We start from the raw sequence: 24,031 nt of genomic DNA, 5'->3' as shown, positions 1-24,031 counted from the left end.
AACAAAATGCAAATGTGGGAAATATATCAAACAGTGTATTTCCTGTAATTTGCGCTCTAGCAACCTGTCTATCCCTGACAACCAGCATTGCTATGTCCCTCCGTGGGAGAGGATTTCAATTTTAAAAGGCTAGTATCCTGAATGCAATCTTAGGGTAACCAGCATTTTTTAACTTGGGGCAATTCTTTAAAAAATGTAACAAGCTGGGCCAGGACTATGGCCTCACTTCGGTTGTAGATTGCTGCCACTGCTATTTCTTCACCACCCCCCCCACCTCCCAACTTGACGTGGATGTCCCAGTGGCACCCACCCAAAATACGTAAATACCCCTAACCCCGGGAAATGGGCAGAGGTCAGGGCGCGCAAGATGCAAGCAGGCGAAACTTCTGTCTTGCCCTGCTAACAAGGGCAGGGCAGAACTGGAGGAAATTCAGAGCCACCATAGTTAACGAGTGTAACAAAACAGAGCTAGTTATATTGCACGTTGTGTCAATCTGATGTGCTTTTGTTTTGAGTTTGTATACAAGTACAATTTAAGACAGGCTAAAGTTATCAGACGTAGGAGACAACCTCAAGAAGGCATTTGCACGTATCCTCAGGTTCATACAGATCATAGTATAGTTGCAAAAATTATGGAAAAAAAGGACATTTTAAACTTTAAAGTTAAACTGCAAAAAAAACTTTCAGGGAATTGCCTTTATAATTTTTTTTTATTCGTTCATGGGATGTGGGCGTCGCTGGCGAGGCCAGCATTTATTGCCCATCCCTAATTGCCCTTGAGAAGGTGGTGGTGAGCCGCCTTCTTGAACCGCTGCAGTCCGTGTGGTGACGGTTCTCCCACAGTGCTGTTAGGAAGGGAGTTCCAGGATTTTGACCCAGCGACGATGAAGGAACGGCGATATATTTCCAAGTCGGGATAGTGTGTGACTTGGAGGGGAACGTGCAGATGGTGTTGTTCCCATGTGCCTGCTGCCCTTATCCTTCTAGGTGGTAGAGGTCATGGGTTTGGGAGGTGCTGTCGAAGAAGCCTTGACGAGTTGCTGCAGTGCATCCTGTAGACGGTAAACACTGCAGCCATGGTGCGCCGGTGGTGAAGGGTGTGAATGTTTAGTGTGATGGATGGGGTGCCAATCAAGTGGGCTGCTTTATCTTGGATGGTGTCGAGCTTCTTGAGTGTTGTTGGAGCTGCACTCATCCAGGCAAGTGGAGAGTATTCCATCACACTCCTGACTTGTGCCTTGTAAATGGTGGAAAGGCTTTGGGGAGTCAGGAGGTGAGTCACTCGCTGCAGAATACCCAGCCTCTGAGCTGCTCTTGTAGCCACAGTATTTATGTGGCTGGTCCAGTTAAGTTTCTGGTCAATGGTGACCCCCAGGATGTTGATGGTGGGGGATTCGGCGATGGTAATGCCGTTGAATTTCAAGGGAGGTGGTTGGACTCTCTCTTGTTGGAGATGGTCATTGCCTGGCACTTGTCTGGCGTGAATGTCACTTATCAGCCCAAGCCTGGATGTTGTCTAGGTCTTGCTGCATGCAGGCACGGACTGCTTCATTATCTGAGGGGTTGCGAATGGAACTGAACACTGTGCAATCATCAGCGAACATCCCCATTTCTGACCTTATGATGGAGGGAAGGTCATTGATGAAGCAGCTGAAGATGGTTGGGCCTAGGACACTGCCCTGAGGAACTCCTGCAGCAATGTACTGGGGCTGAGATGATTGGCCTCCAACAACCACTACCATCTTCCTTTGTGTTAGGTATGACTCCAGCCACTGGAGAGTTTTCCCCCTGATTCTCATTGACTTCAATTTTACTTGGGCTCCTTGGTGCCACACTCAGTCAAATGCTGCCTTGATGTCAAGGGCAGTCACTCTCACCTCACCTCTGGAATTCAGCTTTTTTGTCCATGTTTGGACCAAGGCTGTAATGAGGTCTGGAGCCGAGTGGTCCTGGCAGAACTCAAACTGAGCATCGATGAGCAGGTTATTGGTGAGTAAATGACGCTTGATAGCACTGTCGACGACACCTTCCATCACTTTGCTGATGATTGAGAGTAGACTGATGGGGCGGTAATTGGCTGGATTGGATTTGTCCTGCTTTTTATGGACAGGACATGCCTGGGCAATTTTCCACATTGTCGGGTAGATGCCAGTGTTGTAGCTGTACTGGAACAGCTTGGCTGGAGGCGTGGCTAGTTCTGGAGCACAAGTCTTCAGCACTACAGCTGGGATGTTATCTGGGCCCATAGCCTTTGCTGTATCCAGTGCACTCAGCCGTTTCTTGATATCACATGGAATGAATCGAATTGGCTGAAGACTGGCTTCTGTGATGGTGGTGAAATGGGGATGAGGCCGAAATAGATCATCCACTCGGCACTTCTGGCTGAAGATGGTTGGAAACGCTTCAGCCTTGTCTTTTGCACTCACATGCTGGACTCTGCCATCATTAAGGATGGGGATGTTCACGGAGCCTCCTCTTCCCGTTAGTTGTTTAATTGTCCACCACCATTCACGACTGGATGTGGCAGGACTGCAGAACTTTGATCTGATCCGTTGGTTGTGGAATCGTTTAGTTCTATCTATAGCATGTTGCTTCCACTGTTTAGCATGCATGTAGTCCTGTGTTGTAGCTTCATCGGGTTAGCACCTCATTTTTAGGTACATCTGGTGCTGCTCCTGGCATGCTCTTCTGTACTCCTCATTGAACCAGGGTTGATCCCCTGGCTTGTTGGTAATGGTAGAGTGAGGAATATGCCGGGCCATGAGGTTACAGATTGTGCTGGAATACAATTCTGCTGCTGCTGATGGCCCACAGCGCCTCATGGATGCCCAGTTTTGAGCTGCTAGATCTGTTCTGAATCTATCCCATTTAGCACGGTGGTAGTGCCACACAACACGTTGGATGGTGTCCTCAGTGCGAAGACGGGACTTCGTCTCCACAAGGACTGTGCGGTGGTCACTCCTACCAATACTGTCATGGACAGATGCATCTGCGACAGGTAGATTGGTGAGGACGAGGTCAAGTAGCTTTTTCCCTCGTGTTGGTTCGCTCACCACCTGCCGCAGGCCCAGTCTGGCAGCTGTGTCCTTTAGGACTCAGCCGGCTCTGTGAGTAGTGGTGCTACCGAGCCACTCTTGGTGATGGACATTGAAGTCCCCGACCCAGAGTACATTTTGTGCCCTTGCTGCCCTCAGTGCTTCCTCCAAGTGGTGCTCAACATGGAGGAGGACTGATTCATCAGCTGGGGGAGGGCAGTAGGTGGTAATCAGCAGGAGGTTTCCTTGCCCATGTTTGACCTGATGTTGATCAGGTCAAAGACCCAACAGGGCATTTGGCTCTTTATTAACATTAAATATTTCACTGATGTCCAGAATATTGACTGGTCTGCTGATGAATGCAGCTCTATGCATAGATTTAAGAAGGTTTGCACAAAGCTCTCTTTTTCCTCAGTGTGGAGCAGTGCATGACATCATAATCTACAAGAGCAAAGGTAAAGTGGCATACAGTCGCACAAACCCAAGAAACGTCTTGAAAATACTCCCAAACGTTGTATTGTTCATCATCAGTCGGCTTTATATTTTCTACCAGTTTTGATGCTTTCTCAATATCAGGAACGATGATTGTTTTACGGAGGATTCCTGCAAAGGTTTGGTTTGGGGCCCCTACATTTTAGTAGACAATAATACTAAATCGCTCATTTTTGATTGGTTCAGCATTTCTACTGTGAAAATAGATGGTACACAAAAAATTGTCAGCCCCCTTTCGGTCACCATTAGAGTTCCCTACTTTCCTGTTCAGTGTTTCACAGCCAACCGAGGAAGTACAGAAGAACAAACAGGCAACCTTACCTTGATAGTTGACCTGCTGCTTCTTTCCCTCACATCCCTCCATCTTCTTGACCGCATCATACCTAGAACTAGCTCAGCACTATCTAGACTATTGGACAGGCTTGGCCAGAGATATTCAGGGGATTGTAGTGCAGTGTATGTCAGGAAAATTAGAGTTATTATTGGAAAGCAGACACTTCAAGACCTTACTACATCAGAAACAATGATGGAGCATCATTTCATTGTAACTCAACGTTCCTCTGCAAATCTAATTTGAACATTCAGGATTGAAAAACGCCCCTTGAGATATTCTACACCGATGCTACCAACAGGTAAAAACGAAACTCTTAGAAGGAAACAGGAAAGGAGAAGTCTCACATTGAGAACAGTCACAGAATAATATAGAACTGTGAGAAGAATCTCTAGCAACAGTGATGAAGACACCCAAAACAACCAAGTTCCAAGCTTAGATCCAACCAAGCCTAGATCTAGGATAAAACACTAAGATATTCCAAATGTCGGTGCATGTTAAAATCCAAATGCTGGGATGATTATGTTACAAAGTGATCTTATATGTTACAGATAAGAAAGAACTTGCATTTATATAGCGCCTTTCATAATCTTAGGGCATCCTAAAGTACGTTGCAGCCAATTAAGTACTTTTGAAGTGTAGAAACTGTTGTGATGTGGGGAAACTTGGCAGCCAATTTGCGCACAGCAAGCTCCCACAAACAGCAATGACTAGGCAATCTGTCTTAGTTGGTTGAGGTATGAATGTTGCCCAGGACATTGGGAGCATTCTCCTTCTCTTTGAATAGTGGAATAGGATCTTTTTTTTATCTCTACCTGAAATGGGGCTTTGATTTAACGTTTCATCCAAAAGACATGCTGCACTCAGTATTACACTGAAATTTTAACCGAGATTATGTGCTTAAGTATCTGGAGTGAGGCTTGAACACACATCCTTCTGATTCAGAGACAAGAGTGCTACCTCTGAGCCAAGGCTGATAACTAAAATTAAGAGTAACATGCTTGCATATTTTGCCATGATGTGGAGGGTGTTTATCATTAAATATCACATAAGAACATAAGACTGTTTAGGAACAGGAAAAGACAAATACACCAATAAGCTTGCCTCTTTTTGATGGATCTTCCTCACCTACCTGCTTTCTCACTATAAGGCTCAATCTCTTCTTTCTTCAGAACACATCTGAGTATCTCTTGAACCTGTCTATACTACTACTTCAATGGCCTTTCCTGTTAACGTATTCCATAAGTCTATTTTCCCTTGTGTAAAAATGTTCCTCCGAACTTGTATTTTTAAAATTTATTCTGGGATGTGGGCATCGCTGGCGAGGCCGGCATTTATTGCCCATCCCTAGTTGCCCTTGAGAAGGTGGTGGTGAGCCGCCTTCTTGAACCGCTGCAGTCCGTGTGGTGACGGTTCTCCCACAGTGCTGTTAGGAAGGGAGTTCCAGGATTTTGACCCAGCGACGATGAAGGAATGGCGATAAGTTGTCTGAGTCGGGATGGTGTGTGACTTGGAGGGGAACTTGGAGGTGATGGTGTTCCCATGCGTCTGCTGCCCTTGTCCTTCTAAGTGGTGGAGATCATGGGTTTGGGAGGTGCTGTTGAAGAAGGCTCGGTGAGTTGCTGCAGTGCATCCTGTAGATAGTACACACTGCAACCACGGTGCACTGTTAGTGGAGAGAGTCAATGTTTATGGTGGTGGATGGACTGTCGAACAAGCGGGCTGCTTCGTCCTGGATGGTGTTGAGCTTTTGAGTGTTGTTGGAGCTGCACTCATCCAGGCAAGTGGAGAGAATTCCATCACACTCCTGACTTGTGCCTTGTAGATGGTGGAGAGGATTTGGGGAGTCAGGAGGTGAGTCACTCACTGTAGAATACCCAGCCTCTGACCTGCTCTAGGAACCATGGCATTTATATGGCTGGTCTTTTTATTCTTAACCTCTCGATTTTTAACCCCTGTTCCCTGATATATGAATTCCTCTTAAGTAGCAAAAAAAAATTGATTGGGCCAACTTCATCAATCTCATTCTGTAACCTCTATTGTAAGGTAGATCACTAACTGTGTACAACACAAGATAGTTTCTTCTTTTCTCAGAGCTTTGGTCATGTACAGAAACAATATTCTGGTAATATTTTCCCACATAGTCTGTCATTATTGTAGCTAAGTGGCCTCTAGAGTCAACAACAGTAAGTGGAGTCACTCCATGTGTTTGATTCCGAAGCTCCAGCAGAGACTGGACTATGGAACACTTGACTCTGCAACAGTGCAATCGTGGCACATCAGCAGAGCATTCACACTGTTGGGATACTTCAAAGTGGATTCATCAATTTAAATTACTTATTGAAAGTAGACTCTTGGCCCATTAGGAATGGTAAACTATAGTTATTACAGGTTTAATTAACGACATGAAAAAGTGCCTCTGTAAATTGGTATCAGTGGAGGAGTGATCACTGTACTCTCACCTGCAGCACACAGCTACCATTCCTCCAGAACTGAATAACAACTTGTTGGGTAAGACAGTGCAGTGTTGTTCAATCCAAATTTGCACAAAATTTACATGCAACTCTTGTACCTCGCCAAGTGACTTCTGACTCAGAGATACTGCTGTTACTTAATAAAATTGGAGCCTGACTTTCCTCGCATGAATTATCCAACATTACCTGACCAGGCTGATTTAAGGATTAATGGGGAATAGTACAATGGGAGATAAAAGGCCCTGCAATTCATTGTGGGAGGTGGGGGGAGGCGGGTGTTCTGTTAATCTCCTGCTGTAACTCTGGTAGGAGACTCAGGAAAACAATGATCCAGGTCTCTGCCGTTTCTGGGAGTTTCCTGGCTGCCTTGTAAGGAACTTTACAAGGCAAATTATGGCCAGGGGGCTGGGTCAGGGGCAGGGGCAGGGACTCCCTAAGCCATGTACTCCCAAACTTGAGCCTCAGTTGGGACCTGGTGTTTCTGTGGCGGATTTGTGGAGGTCAACCGGACTCCGCAAAGGCATATGTGGTCTCCACGAATGGGGTCCTGGCCAGGCTAGTGGCTTAGACCTCCAAAAACCTCTTAATTAAAAAGTTCCACTTCAGAGACTGGAGCACAAAATTTGGGCTGACACTCCAGTGTAGTACTAAGGGAGTGCTGCAATGTCTTTCGGATGAGACGTTAAACCGAGGCCCTATCTGCCCTCTCAGGTGGATGTAAAAGGTCCCATAGCATTTTTCAAAGAAGAGCAGGGGTCTTCTCCCCAGTATCCTGGCCAACATTTATCCCACAACTAACACCTCAAAAACAGATTACCTGGTCATTATCACATTGCTGTTTGCGGAACCTTGCTGTGCACAAATTGGCTGCCGTGTTTCCAACATGTCAACAGTAGCTACGCTTCAAAAGTCTGCAAAGCACTTTGGGACATCCTGTGGTCGTGAAAGGCACGATATAAATGCAAGTCTTTCTTTATCAATTTTTAAAAAAATGTAGCCACATCAGCCCCTGGGGCTGGGGTGGGACCTGAGCAGCCCCCCCGTTCCCAGGGGCAGTCCCTAGAGATGCCTCTGAAGTGAAGTTTCAACCTACCTGTCCCATGCTAATAAGATGCCTTCCCTCTGACCTCGCAAACTCTGGCTGACTATCTCTCGAGGGCACCACTGAGCGTGATCCAGGTGTAGATGTATGTCTCTAGGATACCAATATCGTGAGGTCACCCAAGCCAACATAACAAAAATTATGGCATCTGGCTTTTCTCCTTTCTCAAATGAAAAGAATGTTTTTTGAACACTCTTTGATGAAACCAGTGCCCCTTCAATGCCTTTTGCTTCCAATTCCCTGAAGCAGAAGCTGCCCAGAGCAATTAGTATTTCTTTTTCATTTATTTTACCACCAACAAGTCAATCTGTGGTATTTTCTACAAAATCTGTCACCAGCAGTAAATTATTTGATCTAAAGTTCATTTATCTCTGTAGCTATTTTCCATTTTTTATTCCAATGCATTACTAATGCATTTGTAAAGTTTTGTTACACTGTACTACAGCAGAATAAATTGGCACATTGGAGTCATTGGTACAGTTCAGAACACAAGAGGAACCACATATTTTCTAGGGTTAGGATAACTTGTTGGCATCCCTTGGGTTTGGCTGGATCAGAGAAGTATTGATGGAACTACCTGCACAAAAAGGGGTCTCGCAGGGTTTGACCATTGCCCTACCTGGAGCGTTAGGGACCCAGTAGAACTAATGAAACTCTTCTACCATGTTGAAGAGACAAGCACCCTCCCAAAAAAGGCAAGCACCCCACTCTCTATTCAGTTAATTAATTCTTCACAGTAGCACTCTCGCCTCTAGGTCAGAAGGTCATGGGTCCAAGCGCCAAGGAGCACATAATCGAGGCTGATACTTCAGTGAGGGAGTACTGTACTGTCTGAGGTGCGGTCTTTCACATGAGACGTTAAACCGAGGCCCCGTCTGCTCTCTTAGGTGGATGTAAAAGGTCCCTTGGCACTATTTGAAGAAGAGTAGAGGAGTTCTCCCCGGTGTCCTGGTCAACATTGATCCCTCAACCAATATCATCAAAACAGATTATCTGGTCATTAATTTTACAGCTGTTTGTGGGATCTTGCTGTGTACAAATTGGCCGCACAACAAAGTGACTACCCTTCATAAAGTACTTAATTCGCTTTGGGACACCTGAGTTGTAAATGGTGCTTTATAAAATTTACAGTACGAAGAAAATATATTATGAAGCCCTGTGGGATATAATTTACAGCAGTCATATCCCACTCGTGGTCCTGACCATAACTGTCAGAACTTTAACATTTCAAATCAAATCAGACCCTCAGGGTCTCATTTCCTCTGGTACTTCATTTGTGTTCATTAATTCATAACTTTAAAAAGTTACAATACAATTGCAATGTGAACATACAAGATAAGATGGACATTTGAAAACATCACTTGCCTGTTATCAAAGTACATTACAGGTGTCTCAGGTTGTACTTACTGCAATCAAATCTTAGAGGCAAGACACAGACTTCTTTAATTAAGCTTATATTACCTTGGACTCTATCTGTAAATCTTAGGGCTGAGGTTTGTACTCAGTAATAAAGCTTACCTCATCGTCCTCAGTGTTACCATCTGGCTCACCGGTTTTTTCTTCCCAGAAATTTCTCATAGTTTCCACTCTTTCCAAGTAATGAAAGAAAGCCATTTTTCCTAACCTTCCACTGTTGGATCTCTTGTTGATTTCCTTCAACCTAGCCACCTTCCGTGATTTATTAGACTCCATCAGCTTTATATCTTCGTACCTTGCCTGTTCGTGCCCACCTTTCATGTTTTTTCCATAAATATCTCACTTTACTGCTTCACAGATGTTTCCTCTTGCACTCTGTGAATGAAAAAATAGACATTTTTCCCTTGTATCTGGATGAAGTTATTCAACACATTTTAATACATGTAAAAGATGAAGTAGGTCTCCTACAATCAAAAGAGAACAACTGAAAAAATCAACAATTTCACATTTTCTCTCGAAGTAATTTTTTATTTTAATGCGTTATCTTTATTCTGTTCTCTAACAGTCACACCCTGGTACAAAACCAACGTGTTTGTGGAAAATATTTTTTTGAAAACATCTGTGAGCAATACATTGAATCTCTGTCATTTTATTGCCCAATTGCTGCTAGCCTGAATGCAGGTGGTCAAACTAGTTTAAGTAGTGTTAACGTCACTCCACATATTTCGGCGAGGTTTAAAACACTAGTGACAAATAATACCAATTAACTTCAGCAACCATCCTTGAGAAGGTGTACAGTAGCATTACAGAGAGAGGATTTCCAAATACTGGTTCACCTAGCTCAAGTTGCACACTGCACTCAAGTGCCGTTAACATTAGTGGAACAGCCATTGTTGGTGCTCTCTTAGGAGAAGCAGATAAAATGCAGAATGCAGGCACACTGAAAGATGGCTGGTGCTTAGAACCCTTACATTAAGAGCAAAGACTCACATTCTTTTTTATTGGGAAAATGATCCAGCTATTTAAAATGCTGGGAGATATAGATGATGTCGATATATCAGGCTATTTGATTTAGATTTAGATACAGCACAGGTTTAAAATGAACAAGCCTCACGATTTAACCTACTTGACCTCGTCCTCACCAATCTATCTGTCGCAGATGCATCTGTCCATGACAGTATTGGTAGGAGTGACCACCGCACAGTCCTCGTGGAAACGAAGTCCCGTCTTCACACTGAGGGCGCCATCCAACGTGTTGTGTGGCACTACCACCGTGCTAAATGGGATAGATTCAGAACAGATCTAGCAGCTCAAAACTGGGCATCCATGAGGTGCTGTGGGCCATCAGCAGCAGCAGAATTGTATTCCAGCACAATCTGTAACCTCATGGCCCGGAATATTCCTCACTCTACCATTACCAACAAGCCAGGGGATCAACCCTGGTTCAATGAGGAGTGTGGAACAGCATGCCAGGAGCAGCACCAGGCATACCTAAAAATGAGGTGCCAACCTGGTGAAGCTACAACACAGGACTCCATGCATGCTAAACAGCAGAAGCAACATGTTATAGACAGAGCGAAGCGATTCCACAACCAACGGATCAGATCAAAGCTCTGCAGTCCTGCCACATCCAGTCGTGAATGGTGGTAGACAATTAAACAACTAATGGGAGGAGGAGGCTCTGTAAACATTCCCATCCTCAATGATAGCGGAGTCCAGCACGTGAGTGCAAAAGACAAGGCTAAAGCGTTTGCAATCATCTTCAGCCAGAAGTGCCGAGTGGATGATCCATCTCAGCCTCCTCCCGATATCTCCACCTTCACAGAAGCCAGTCTTCAGCCAATTCGATTCACTCCACGTAATATCAAGAAACGGCTGAGTGCACTGGATACAGCAAAGGCTATGGGCCCTGACAACATTTTTTTTTTATTTGTTCATGGGATGTGGGCGTCACTAGCGAGGCCAACATTTATTGCCCATCCCTAATTGCCCTTGAGAAGGTGGTGGTGAGCCACCTTCTTGAACCGCTGCAGTCCGTGTGGTGAAGGTTCTCCCACAGTGCTGTTCGGAAGGGAGTTCCAGGATTTTGACCCAGCGACGATGAAGGAACAGCGATATATTTCCAAGTCGGGATGGTGTGTGACTTGGAGGGGAACGTGCAGGTGGTGTTGTTCCCATGTGCCTGCGGCTCTTGTCCTTCTAGGTGGTAGAGGTCGCGGGTTTGGGAAGTGCTGTCAAAGAAGCCTTGGCGAGTTGCTGCAGTGCATCCTGTGGATGGTACACACTGCAGCCACAATGCGCCGGTGGTGAAGGAAGTGAATGTTTAGGGTGTTGGATGGGGTGCCAATCAAGCGGGCTGCTTTGTCCTGGATGGTGTCGAGCTTCTTGAGTGTTGTTGGCCGTCGTGCTGAAGACTTGTGCTCCAGAACTAGCCAGATCTCTAGCCAAACTGTTCCAGTACAGCTACAACACTGGCATCTACCAGACAATGTGGAAAATTGCCCAGGTATGTCCTGTCCACAAAAAGCAGGACAAATCCAATCCGGCCAATTACCGCCCCATCAGTCTACTCTCAATCATCAGCAAAGTGATGGAAGGTGTCGTCGACAGTGCTATCAAGCGACACTTACTCACCAATAACCTGCTCACCGATGCTCAGTTTGGGTTCCGCCAGGACCACTCGGCTCCAGACCTCATTACAGCCTTGGTCCAAACATGGACAAAAGAGCTGAATTCCAGAGGTGAGGTGAGAGTGACTGCCCTTGACATCATGGCAGCATTTGACCGAGTGTGGCACCAAGGAGCCCTAGTAAAATTGAAGTCAATGGGAATCAGGGGGAAAACTCTCCAGTGGCTGGAGTCATACCTAACACAAAGGAAGATGGTAGTGGTTGTTGGAGGCCAATCATCTCAGCCCCAGTACATTGCTGCAGGAGTTCCTCAGGGCAGTGTCCTAGGCCCAACCATCTTCAGCTGCTTCATCAATGACCATCCCTCCAACATAAGGTCAGAAATGGGGATGTTCGCTGATGATTGCACAGTGTTCAGTTCCATTCGCAACCCCTCAGATAATGAAGCAGTCCGTGCCCGCATGCAGCAAGATCTGGACAACATCCAGGCTTGGGCTGATAAGTGGCAAGTAACATTCGCGCCAGACAAGTGCCAGGCAATGACCATCTCCAACAAGAGAGAGTCTAACCACCTCCCCTTGACATTCAACAGCATTACCATCGCAAAATCCTCCACCATCAACATCCTGGGGGTCACCATTGACCAGAAACTTAACTGGACCAGCTACATAAATACTGTGGGCTACAAGAGCAGGTCAGAGGCTGGGTATTCTGCGGCGAGTGACTCACCTCCTGACTCCCCAAAGCCTTTCCACGAACCACAAGGCACGAGTCAGGAGTGTGATGGAATACTCTCCACTTGTCTGGATGAGCACAGCTCCAACAACACTCAAGAAGCTCGACACCATCCAGGACAAAGCAGCCCGCTTGATTGGCACCCCATCCACCACCATAAACATTCACTCCCTTCACCACCGGCGCACTGTGGCTTCAGTGTGTACCATCCACAGGATGCACTGCAGCAATTCACCAAGGCTTCTTCGACAGCACCTCCCAAACCTGCGACCTCTACCACCTAGAAGGACAAGGGCAGTAGCCACATGGGAACAACACCACCTGCACGTTCCCCTCCAAGTCACACACCATCCCGACTTGGAAATATATCGCTGTTCCTTCATTGTCACTGGGTCAAAATACTGGAACTCCCTTCCTAATATCACTGTGGGAGAACCTTCATCACACGGACTGCAGCGGTTCAAGAAGGCAGCTCACCACCACCTTCTCAAGGGCAATTAAGGATGGGCAATAAATGCTGACCTACCAGCGATGCCCACATCCCACGAACGAATATAAAAAAAAATTAATGAGCCTCACCTGAGATTGGAGACGAGAAGATATTTCTCTTCACACAGTAGTAGATATTTGGAGAAAATTTAGTGATATTTGCAGATCAGTAGATTAAATGAGTGGATCAAATTCATGATATGTTAGATTGTACATGGACCATGTTAGGGGAAAGCTTGATGGGCTGAATGGCCTTGTTCTTATGTTCTTATGAATTACCTGGTTTTATTTAAGCATTGCATTTGGAGATTTAATGTCCCCAAGAAACTGGGTCATTGAGAATATGCAAGATGTTGCGTACAATTTTGGAATGATGACTTCAATTGCATTACAGCGGTCATCATCTTTTAGCTTCCACTCCCCAGAAGGAAGTTAGAATGGCTTTAGTTAAGACCCCGTGTCCAACTATTCAGGAGGTGATTGATGCACTACTCCAAATTCATTCATTCCATTATGTGCACTGAGAAACAACCACAATACAGACTTTATGGGCTTGATTTTTGAATCAAATTGCGGGTGCGTTGGGGGCTCCGAAAATTGGGGAAATCCCGAGTGGGTGAGGAAGCCGGCTCCAATCTGCTGACTTCCAGGTTCCCCACAGACGCGTCTGAGTGCGCGCGTGCCTCACGAATGTGTAAGTCCCAACGGCAATTAAAGCCGGCGGGATGATAGTTAACACGGTTATTTAGATAGTTTAATATTGGAAGTAGTTAATTTCATGGTGATTGAGGCAGGGGACCGATTTTCATTCAGCCTCAGTGTGTTTCCTGTGCTGTGGGAAACACTCCATGTTTTAGGAGACGTGTTTCAGGCAGCAACCAGTTGGATATTGAAATGCTTGTTTGACAGATGGGGATAAAAGGTGAGTTATTGCCTCAGGGCACTCAGTTCTTTCAGACAAACGTTTGGCTCGGAGATCTTTGTGTTTACACTGAAAAGTCTTGGGGCTCGATTTTAGGAGCGCGTTTCCGGCGGGTTCCCAGCGGGGTGGCCCCGAAAATCCCGATCTCCGGTCACGTGACCGGATCGCGACGAAATCCCGGCCACTTCCGGGTACCGCGCTGACGTGCGGGGCTGCGCGTGCAAGCCCCGCTGGTGGGAATCCCGCAGGCAATTAAAGCCAGCGGGGTTCCACTTGAGAGTACTTACCTTGCTTGTTGTGGTCAGTTAATGAGCTGAAGCAGCTGTCAAAAGAGGAAGTGTGGGATTTTAGGTTCAAGGCAGTGAGTTTCCCACACTGGGGGAAACAGTCTCCCTCCAACCAGGCGTGTTGCAGCCAGCAGCCTGTGGCAGGTGCCAAGGTGCGCTCCACGGGGGAGAGCCCTCACCCACGCAGGAGGCCACCGCGTCACATAGGGCAACCCCTGCCCTCCACCACCCCCCGCCAAGCCACAGGACAGACCGACACGAAACCGCAGCCCCAGTCCGAGGAACCACACACCTACCCTGCACAACCCCTCAGACCAACACCTGCCAGTTGGGTGGTGTGTGGACACCCTCGGAGGACGAAGAGCATGACCAGCACCAGCAGCCTCGCAGTCCACGCCGTCCGCCGCAGGGACGTGGATCCCCCCAACACGGTGTTGTTGCACGCCCACCTGCACAGCAGGAGGGAGGGCTACCGCAGAGAGAGACGCGTCGCAGAGGGCACTACCCTCGCCACAGGGTCCACAGACCGAGGCGCAGCTCCCCGGACCTCTCCGAGCAGCAGTGCACAGGGAGGCGCAGATTCGCTCGACATGTAGTCGTGGAGATCTGCAGCCTCTTTCATGCCGAGCTGCTCCTGGCTGGCCCCAGCACCAACTGCTTACCTGTCGCTGGCAAAGTCACCACTGCCCTCCACACCTTCTCCTCCGCATCCTTCCAGGGTGCAGCCGGCTACACCGCCGATGTCTCTCAGTCGTCTGCGCGGACGAGCCCTGCAAATACACCTGCACCTACTCTGCAGTAACACGATGGGTGGCATCAGTGGTGGGTCCTCATAGTGATACCCAGGAGCGGGCATTATTGGACACAACGGACAGGATTCGCGGAGACATGGCAGTGGTGGTGTCAATATAATGTGTGCTGTTTGTTGCTCTGAAATTCAATATGGGTAACACCCATGACAAACCCTCAGACACCCTTGTGCACCCCCTTCATGCTGACGAGACGTTTGCCTTACGCTGCCTACTGCACATATGTGATGCATGCCCTGTGGCTGCAGCACAGGTGGTGGCAGGTTGAGTGAGGCTGGCCGTGAGGGAGGTGCACGAGAGGGTGAGTATGGGATGGAGCAATGAGATTGTATGAGGAGTGAGTTGCGTGTTAGTGGCAGGGTGAGTACTGGCGAGGTGAGTAGGTGGAGGTAAGATGAGGATGGGGTTTGAGTGGGTATGAAGGGTGATGTGACAGAATAGTGTTGGCGGTGCCGAAGGAGATTTGGGGTGGGGGCAGTGTTGTGGCAGACGGAGTGTAGGGGAAAGACTTCGTGTTCTCACTGTGGCTGACCTACTGCGGTCATTGCAGCGCCTCCTGCACTGTATGCAGGTGGGCGATATGTTGGTGGCGCAGGTGACCCCCTCTGCCACCTCGAGCCAGGCCTTCTTGGTGGCAGAGGCAGGCCGCTTCCTCCCGCCCGCCGGGGGGAGGATCTGTGTCCTCCCCCTCCTCCTCACCCCATCTGATGATAGCTGGGGTGAGGCATCATTAAACTGGGAGCAGCCTTCCCCCTGGGCTGCTCCATGCTGCAATTTGTCCCATTGGTTGCAGCATCTGTCAGTGGAGGACTGCCCCTTTAACTAGAGAGCCTCCAGCTGACAGATCGTACTGCGCATGCGCAGCCCGCCCGACGCGCAGGCCAGCGCCGTGGACCCCGGAGGAGCAGGTAATTGATTCTTATTAGTGGGTTGCCTGCTACGATCGCGCGGGCAACCCACTAATTTCGCCGAGCATGTTGACCACGCTCCCGGAGGACCACCCGCTGGGAACCCGCAGGCCTGCTAAATTCGGGCCCTTGGTTTCTACTCAGAATTGTTCTGTTCACACATTTTTACCAACTTTTCGGACCCCCTCAAACTGACCATCAGGATGGGGGGGGCGCCATGGCTGCATTCACCACTACTTCCGAGGACGAGCAACATCACCAGCCTCGCCAGGCACGGCGTGCACCTCCGCCACTTGGAGCTCCACAACACAGTGCTGCGCCACAGGGACCTGCACAAGAGCACAGAGGGCAACAACAGAGAGAGCAACGTCGCAGGAGGCACTACCCTCGCTACAGGGTCTACAGACCGAGGCTCAGCTTCCTGGACCTCTCTGAGGAGCAGTGCATACAGAGGCTCAGAGTGAATTGCCAGGTGGTCACATCCACAGCCTTCTTCATGCCGAGCTGCTCCCGGCTGGGCCGAGCAGCATCTCATTACCCGTCGCAGGTTAAAGTCACCACTGCCCTCAACTTCTTCGCCTCCGGATCGTTCCAGGGTGGCAGCAGGGACATCACCGGGGTCTCTCAGTCGTCTGCACACAAGTGCATATGGCAGGTCATCAACAGCTTGTTGGTGACCTGCCAGGGCCTCGCACTATGTCAACTTCCCCATGGACGACCTCAGCCAGACGGAGAGGGCAGTGGGATTCCACTCTGTGGTTGGCTTCCCACAGGTACAGGGTACAATCGATTGCACCCATATAGCAATACAAGCATCTCCACTCAAGCCAGGACTGTTCATCAACAGAAAGGGCTATCACTCCATCAACACTCAGCTCATTTGCGACCACCGCAAAAGATTCCCCAGCAGCTGCCACGATTCCTTCATCCTCCGGGAGTCCAACATCCCGCCCCTCTTCCACTCACCGAACACCCGTAAGGGCTGGCTCCTCGGGGACAAGGGATACCACCTGCACACGTGGCTCATGACACCCCTGAGGAACCCCACCACCGAGCAACAGCGTCGATACAACAACAGCCACATCACCACCAGGTCTACAATTGAACAGGTAATAGGGCTGCTCAAGATGTGATTCAGGTGCCTTGATCGTTCTGGGGGAGCGCTTCAATACGCACCGGACAGAGTGGGACACATTATAGTCGTGTGCACAACACGGCACAACAGAAAGGGGTGCTGCTTGAGGAGGCCCCATGCCCTCATCCACCATCCACATTGAGGAGGTGGAGGAGGAGGACAAACCCATGGCCAGAGCAGCGGCTCACCTGGCTGCTCCTGAGGCCAGGGAGTCACTGATATGTGAACGGTTCTCCTAATATCAGAAAGTGTGAAGAGTCCAGTCCTCACCACCTGGAAAGAGCAGCGCCCACAACAGACCCCCTCACCCCACCCCGCACAAAACTGCAACTACACATACACCCACTGTAAAGTGACCCACTGGGTGGCATCAAGTGTCACCGTTCATGAAAGGGCCCTACCACAAAAGCCAGTCAAGAATGGGCAAGACGTGGCAGTAGTGATGAGAATGATAACATTTAATGTGAATATAACAAAAAACAAATATAAATGAAAAACATGACAGTCTGTCAGACCCCCTTGTGCAAACCCTTTGTGATCACAAAACCTTCACCTTTCTCTTCCTACCGCTTCTACATGGTTCATCCCCTGTGTCTGCAGCAGAGGTAGTGGCAGGTTACCCTTGTTCATGCCCTGACCGATTAGATGCTTTGGGCCTATGCCCTCTGGGTTTCGGTGCCCGTGAGGGCCGCTCCAAAGACTGCTCGACCTGCACCTGTGCAGGGACAGACTCGGCCACCTGGAGAGGAGGCAGCATTGCGGGTACTGGTTGAGAGGGGGGAACGGGTGAGACGGGCTTTGAGTGGTGTCCCCACTTCAATGTCCCCTTTCGCCATCACCCCTCTCCTGGGCCAGGGCCACATCACTCCTACCGCCCTGCTGGACAATAGTTTGGAGGACATGTGTGATGCCTTGTAAGGCCAGTGCAGAATGTTGTTCGCCCTGAGTCCGAACGACTGTTGTTGGGGCCTGAATGGATTAACGGAGGTTAGCCTTCTCTACGTAGAATCATAGAAAATTTACGGCACTGTAGGAGGCCATTCGGCCCATCGTGTCCGTGCCAGCTGAGAAACGAGCCTCCCAGCCTCATCCCACTTTCCCGCATTTGGCCCGTAGCCCTGCAGGTCACAGCTCTTCAGGTGCACATCCAGGTATTTTTTAAATGAGTTGAGGGTTTCTGCCTCTACCACCCTCTCAGGCAGTGAGTTCCAGACCCCCACCACCCTCTGGGTGAAAATGGTTTTCCTCATTCCTTCTCTAATCCTTCTACGAATTACTTTAAATCTATGCCCCCTGGTTATTGACCCCTCCGCTAAGGGAAATAGGTCCTTCCTATCCACTCTATCTCGGCCCCTCATAATTTTGTACACCTCAATTAAATCACCCCTCAGCCTCCTCTGTTCCAAGGAAAACAACCCCAGCCTATCCAATCTGTCATCATAGCTAAAATTCTCCAGTCCTGGCAACATCCTCGTAAATCTCCTCTGCACCTTCTCGAGTGCAATTACATCCTTCCTTATCAATTACATCGCAGACATTCCTGCACTCACCTGCGACACTATCTCAGACATTTCAGCAGTTACCTGTGACACTATCTCAGACAGTTGCTCAAGTCCTTGAGACAGTATCTCAGAGATTCCCACCTGTACCTGTGCCACCATTCCACTCATGCAGGAGTTGGACTCCTCCATCCTCTGCGCGATTGTGGAGAGTGCGTGTGGCACCTGTTCCAGCTCCTCGCAAATGTTCTGCTGTCCCTCGATCATTCTCCTTTTAAAGGATAGCCCCCGGGGTTCGGCATCTGCGTCCAGCTGAGCAGAGCCTGGAGAGGAGTGCGCCCACCGATGCGGACTCTCCACAGCTGCTCCTGCCATCAGTGCCTGCTCGTGCTCGCTTGTGTGTGTCGACTCACCAGATGCCAACCCAACCAGTGTGAGTATCTGCGCTGGTGGATGGCTCGCTAAGATGTGACGGTGCACCCTCAGATGCCGGCAGGCCCTCTGAGGAATCGCCCTCTGCCGTCACTGCGGTCGCTGAAGGGCCTGTCAGAGAACAGAAGGCAATTTTAAGCATCATCACAGATGTATCATGTTGCGATGAGCATACTGAGGTGTTCAACACACCAAGCACTGTTAACATCAATTCATATTGTGTGTGATGAATGTTAAAGTTGTGTCACCAGATGTTTGTGGAGTGCCAGTCTCGGTGTCCCTGATGGACAGGCACTCGAGGGCCTCCTGCTCCGTGTCTGTGAGGACCTCTATTTATTGTGGCCCCCCTCCAGTCCTCGCCCTCTCCCGTGCATTCTGAGCTCACTTCTCCTAGAAGGAGTGAAAGTACAGACATGTGAGTGAGTGATCGTGAAATGGCCAATCTATGAATGTATTGGTTTAGGTGAGGCTGACTGTGAAAGAGACGCATCAGAGGGTGATTATTGGACAGAGACATCACATTGGATGAGGATTGGGGTGAGTGGTAGTGGTGGGATGACTAATGGGGAGGTGAGGAAGTGCTCAGGAAGTGAAGGTAAGTTGAGGATGAGCCTTAAGTGGGTGTGAGGAGTGATGTGATAGAGTAGTGTTGGCAGTGCAGAATGAGTTGGTGGGGGGTGATGTGGAACACGGAATGCAGGAAAATCAATAAGTGTACTCACTTTTGCTGAGCTAGTTAGGTCACTGAAGCGCTTCCTGCACTGGATCCAGGTGCGGGAGATGTTGCTGCTGCTGGTGACCTCCTCTGCCACCTCGAGCCAGGCCTTCTTGGTGACAGAGGCAGGGCACTTCCTCCCCAGCCCGGCCAGCAGCTGCTGCAGAGAGGCATTATTGAACCTTGGAGCAGCCTTGTGTTGCGCCATTGTGTGTTTTTGGTCTTTGCTGCAGCAAAATCCTTTGGAGCAATGGCCCTTTAAATCGAGCTGCTCCAGCTAACAGCCTGTCACGCGGGTGCGCAGTCCGCCCGCTGCGCAGCTTTCAGACGGCAAGCCCGGAAGCCACGTTAACGGCCACCAATTAAGTCGCGATCGAGTAGGAAGCAGTAAGATTTTATTAGTCGGGTTACCCACACACCCATTGACCCCCCCCCGCTGCCATCCTGCCGCCCTTTCAAAATCGAACCCTATGCCTTTGCTGATTTTCTCAGAGTACCAAGTGTAGTAAACCATGGCAACGTGGAGATATAGACATCATCAATCAGTCCAACAGGATACGTCAACTGAAAAGCTTTCAGTTTTCCCAATATGCAGGTTGTTTGCAACGCCTAGAAAATGATCTTCTGGTGACTGACAAATCCCAGGCCAATAGATAACTGCTTTATCCTTCACAAACCTCTGTTTCCTGTTACTTGAGCAGGACAACTGATAGCAGGGCAACTTTTGCCAAGGCTATAGCTTTAAACTGGGGCTTATGACTCATTACACCATCCCCAAATACAAACCAAGCGTATTTACAACTAGACACACAAATGCAAGCAATCTATTGTACTTGGTGGGTTTGACATAACAATCATTTGAGTACCATTATTGCTCTGAGATGTATAAGCCAGCCAATGTTTATATATTATTCGTGGTGTTCTGCATAACCTCACCACTTACATCAGTACCAACACTGATTTATGATGAATGGCTATGAATGAGGAGATATTCCAACTTTCTGCATGTAACATTAGGGGTCGATTTAGGGATGTTCGGGGATGGGCGGTGGGCAGCAGGGGCCCTGTCCATTTCGAGAGCTAGACCTCATTACCATGTTGCCGATGAGCTGCACGGCCCAAATGGGCGCCCCGCTGTGGCTCACCAGCTTTTGCCTGCCGCAATATCCGGAGGCCAACCCAGCCGGCAAGCAGGTAGGCCCGAGTACGCTCCCCCTGGCCCCACAAAAGTAATTATTTACTTGTGTTTTTTGGCCTCTTTCTCTTCACCGCCTGGTTCAACTGGGCAGAACATGCACGACGCATACTCCCCCTTCCCAGCTGTCCCTCGAAATGTCCTCGGGGTATCTATGCACATCACAGGACCAAGATTTGCACACAGTAATGAGGCTTCTGCCTGATTCAGGCAGGCACCTGGGCTGCCCAGTGGAAGGCCCCAGTAAATACGGCGTGGTAATTGGTGAACAGCGATTTCACTTCCTCTACTGCTCTGTTTCCATTGGCCAGGCCGAGTTACAATCTGCCCTTATGATTCAGCATCTGCAAGAGAGTTTTGTGAAACCTCACTTAATGTCATTTCAACTGAGATAATTTCACTTGTCAATTTATCAAACACACTTAGTGCCATATTTGATATTGTCTTGCACAGTTAAAAATAAGTAGAGCAACTGCAAAGGATTTAGTGCAAAATATTTTTTCAAATATTTCAATGTATATTTGGCCCTCTTCTGTATAATTACATAATTTTACAACACCAAGTTATAGTCCAACAATGTTATTTTTAATCCCACAAGCTTTCGGGGGCTTTCCCCTTCCTCAGGCGGTGTGGAAATGACATTTTCGAATCCTTCGCATTTTAAGATCACAGAACAATGCCTGGTGATTACTGCCCGTTGCCAAGGCAATCACAGTGAGCAGACAGAAAGGTGTCACCTAAAAAGGCCACCGAATATACAAACCCCCCAAAAAAAAGAGAGAGAGAGAGAGATAAGGAAGACAGTCAATGACCCGTTATATTAAAAACAGATAACATTTGTTCGCTGGTGGGGTTACGTGTAGTGTGACATGAACCCAAGATCCCGGTTGAGGCCGTCCTCATGCGTGCGGAACTTGGCTATCAATTTCTGCTCGACGATTTTGCGTTGTCGTGTGTCTCGAAGGCCGCCTTGGAGTATGCTTACCCGAAGGTTGGTGGCTGAATGTCCATGACTGCTGAAGTGTTCCCCGACAGGGAGAGAACCCTCCTGTTTGGCGATTGTTGCGCGGTGTCCATTCATCCGTTGTCGCAGTGTCTGCATGGTCTCGCCAATGTACCATGCTCTGGGGCATCCTTTCCTGCAACGTATGAGGTAGACAACCTTGGCCGAGTCACAGGAGTATGAACCGTGCACCTGGTGGGTGGTGTCCTCTCGTGTGATGGTGGTATCTGTGTCGATGATCTGGCATGTCTTGCAGAGGTTACCGTGGCAGGGTTGTGTGGTGTCGTGGACGCTGTTCTCCTGAAAGCTGGGTAATTTGCTGCGAACGATGGTTTGTTTGAGGTTGGGTGGCTGTTTGAAGGCGAGTAGTGGAGGTGTGGGGATGGCCATAGCGAGGTGTTCGTCGTCATCGATGACATGTTGAAGGCTGCGGAGAACATGGCGTAGTTTCTCCGCTCCGGGGAAGTACTGGACGACGAAGGGTACTCTGTTGGTTGCATCCCGTGTTAGTCTTCTGAGGAGGTCTACGCGATTTTTCGCTGTGGCCCGTTGGAACTGTCGATCGATGAGTCGAGCGTCATATCCCGTTCTTGCTAGGGCGTCTTTCAGCGTCTGTAGGTGTCCGTCGCGTTCCTCCTCGTCTGAGCAGACCTCACGAAGGAGAAAGCCTCCGAAAGCTTGTGATTTTCAAATAAAACTGTTGGACTATAACCTGGTGTTGTAAGATTCCTTACATTTGTCAACCCCAGTCCATCACCAGCATCTCCACATCATAGCTACAATCAGGTAATTTTACAATATTTCCCTATGTCACTTAGTCAATAAGTAACTGAGAATTCAATCAGAGGCACTGTGCTAGCCGAGTGTAGCCAATTCTTAGTGCAGCACAGCACAAATCTCACAGTGGGAACCTTTGGTACTCTCCAACCTCTAAAACCATTGTACTATGCAACTAATCAACATCATTGGACATAAAAACAGAAGACTGAGAAGTGACCTGATAGAGGTCGTTAAAATTATAATGGGGTCCAATAGGGTAGACGTAGAGAAAATGTTTCCACTTGTGGGGGAGTCCAAAACTAGAGGCCATAAATATAAGATAGTCACTAATAAATCCAATAAGGAATTCAGGAGAAACTTCTTTACTTAGAGAGTGGTGAGAATGTGGAACTCGCTACCACAAGGAGCGGTTGAGGTGAATATCATAGATGCATTTAATGGGAAGCTGGATAAACACATGAGGGAGAAAGGAATAGAAGGATATGCTGATAGGGTGAGATGACGTAGGGTGGGAGGAGGCTCGTGTGGAGCATAAACAGAGTTGACGTTTCAGGTCAATGAACTTTCATCAGTTGTGATGAAAGGTCATCGACCTGAAACGTAAACTCTGTTTCTCTCTCCACAGATGCTGCCTGACCTGCTGAGTGTTTCCAGCATTTCCTGTTTTTATTTCATATTCCCAGTATCTGCAGTATTTTGCTTTTAGCACCATTGAACACATCCTAATGTTGCTTCAAATATTCTTGTTTTGAAGCTCCGCCCACTAATCTCTGTGCCCAGCTGCTCCTTCATAGATGATTCAGGCCTGCAATGCCTCCACCCTAATACAAAGCTTCAATTTGCAGTCTTGGAATGGCAGCGCTGTCTCAAATAAATGTTTAAGTGATGCTTGAACAGGAGAGTGTGTCAGTGCAGTTGTCACAAGCTGTCTGATGGCTCTGACAAGAAGGGTATCTGTGACAGTGGGCGGTGCTGTGCTCGTACTCTGAATGGTCTGGGTTTAACCTGTGGACAGAAGATGAGATTTAATTCGGACTGTATCGCCCCCATCTTCATCATCACAACAGCAAAAAATGTTATGAATGATATCTAATGACATTCAGTTACTTTATCAAAAGGAAGACTTGTTGCTATTCAGTGGTTAAATGTGTTGACTTACTGCTTGTTAAAATTGAAGATACAGTAAATAAGAAAACTTAGCATTAATAGCTCAGCATCACACAAATGCAGTTCATGCTACAAACTATCTGAACGATTTTACATTCAACAACAGCAACTTGCATTTATACAGCGTCTTTAACATAGTAAAATGTCCCAAGGTGCTTCACAGGAGCGATTATCAAACAAAATTTGACACCGAGCCACATAAGGAGATATTAGGACAGGTGACCAAAAGCTTGGTCAAAGGGGTACGCTTTAAGGAACATCTTAAAGGAGGAGAGAGAGGTGGAGAGGTGGAGAGGTTTAGAGAGGGAATTCCAGAACTTAGGGCCTAGGCAGCTGAAGGCACGGCCGCCAATGGTGGAGCAATGAAAATCGGGGATGTGCAAGAGGTCAGAATTGGAGGAGCGCAGAGATCTCGGAGGGTTGTAGGGCCGGAGGAGGTTACAGAGATAGGGAGGGGCGAGACCATGGAGGGATC

General features: G+C 48.3%; 1 protein-coding gene across 1 annotated transcript in view; it reads right to left on the bottom strand.

Moving 5' to 3' along the window:
- The window catches only part of LOC137335095 (myosin light chain kinase 2, skeletal/cardiac muscle-like), a 341,364-nt gene that overhangs the window by 245,214 nt on the left and 72,119 nt on the right, over window positions 1–24,031 (bottom strand). Inside the window, exon 2 of the mRNA XM_068000229.1 lies at window positions 8,953–9,225. Within this exon, the coding sequence (XP_067856330.1) occupies window positions 8,953–9,171 (219 nt within the window). The 5' untranslated portion in view covers window positions 9,172–9,225. The remainder of the gene's footprint in view (window positions 1–8,952; window positions 9,226–24,031) is intronic.

This window comes from Heptranchias perlo, chromosome 2, assembly GCF_035084215.1.
Source record: "Heptranchias perlo isolate sHepPer1 chromosome 2, sHepPer1.hap1, whole genome shotgun sequence".
Taxonomy (NCBI): domain Eukaryota; kingdom Metazoa; phylum Chordata; class Chondrichthyes; order Hexanchiformes; family Hexanchidae; genus Heptranchias; species Heptranchias perlo.
This window is presented reverse-complemented; position numbering and strand designations above follow the sequence as displayed.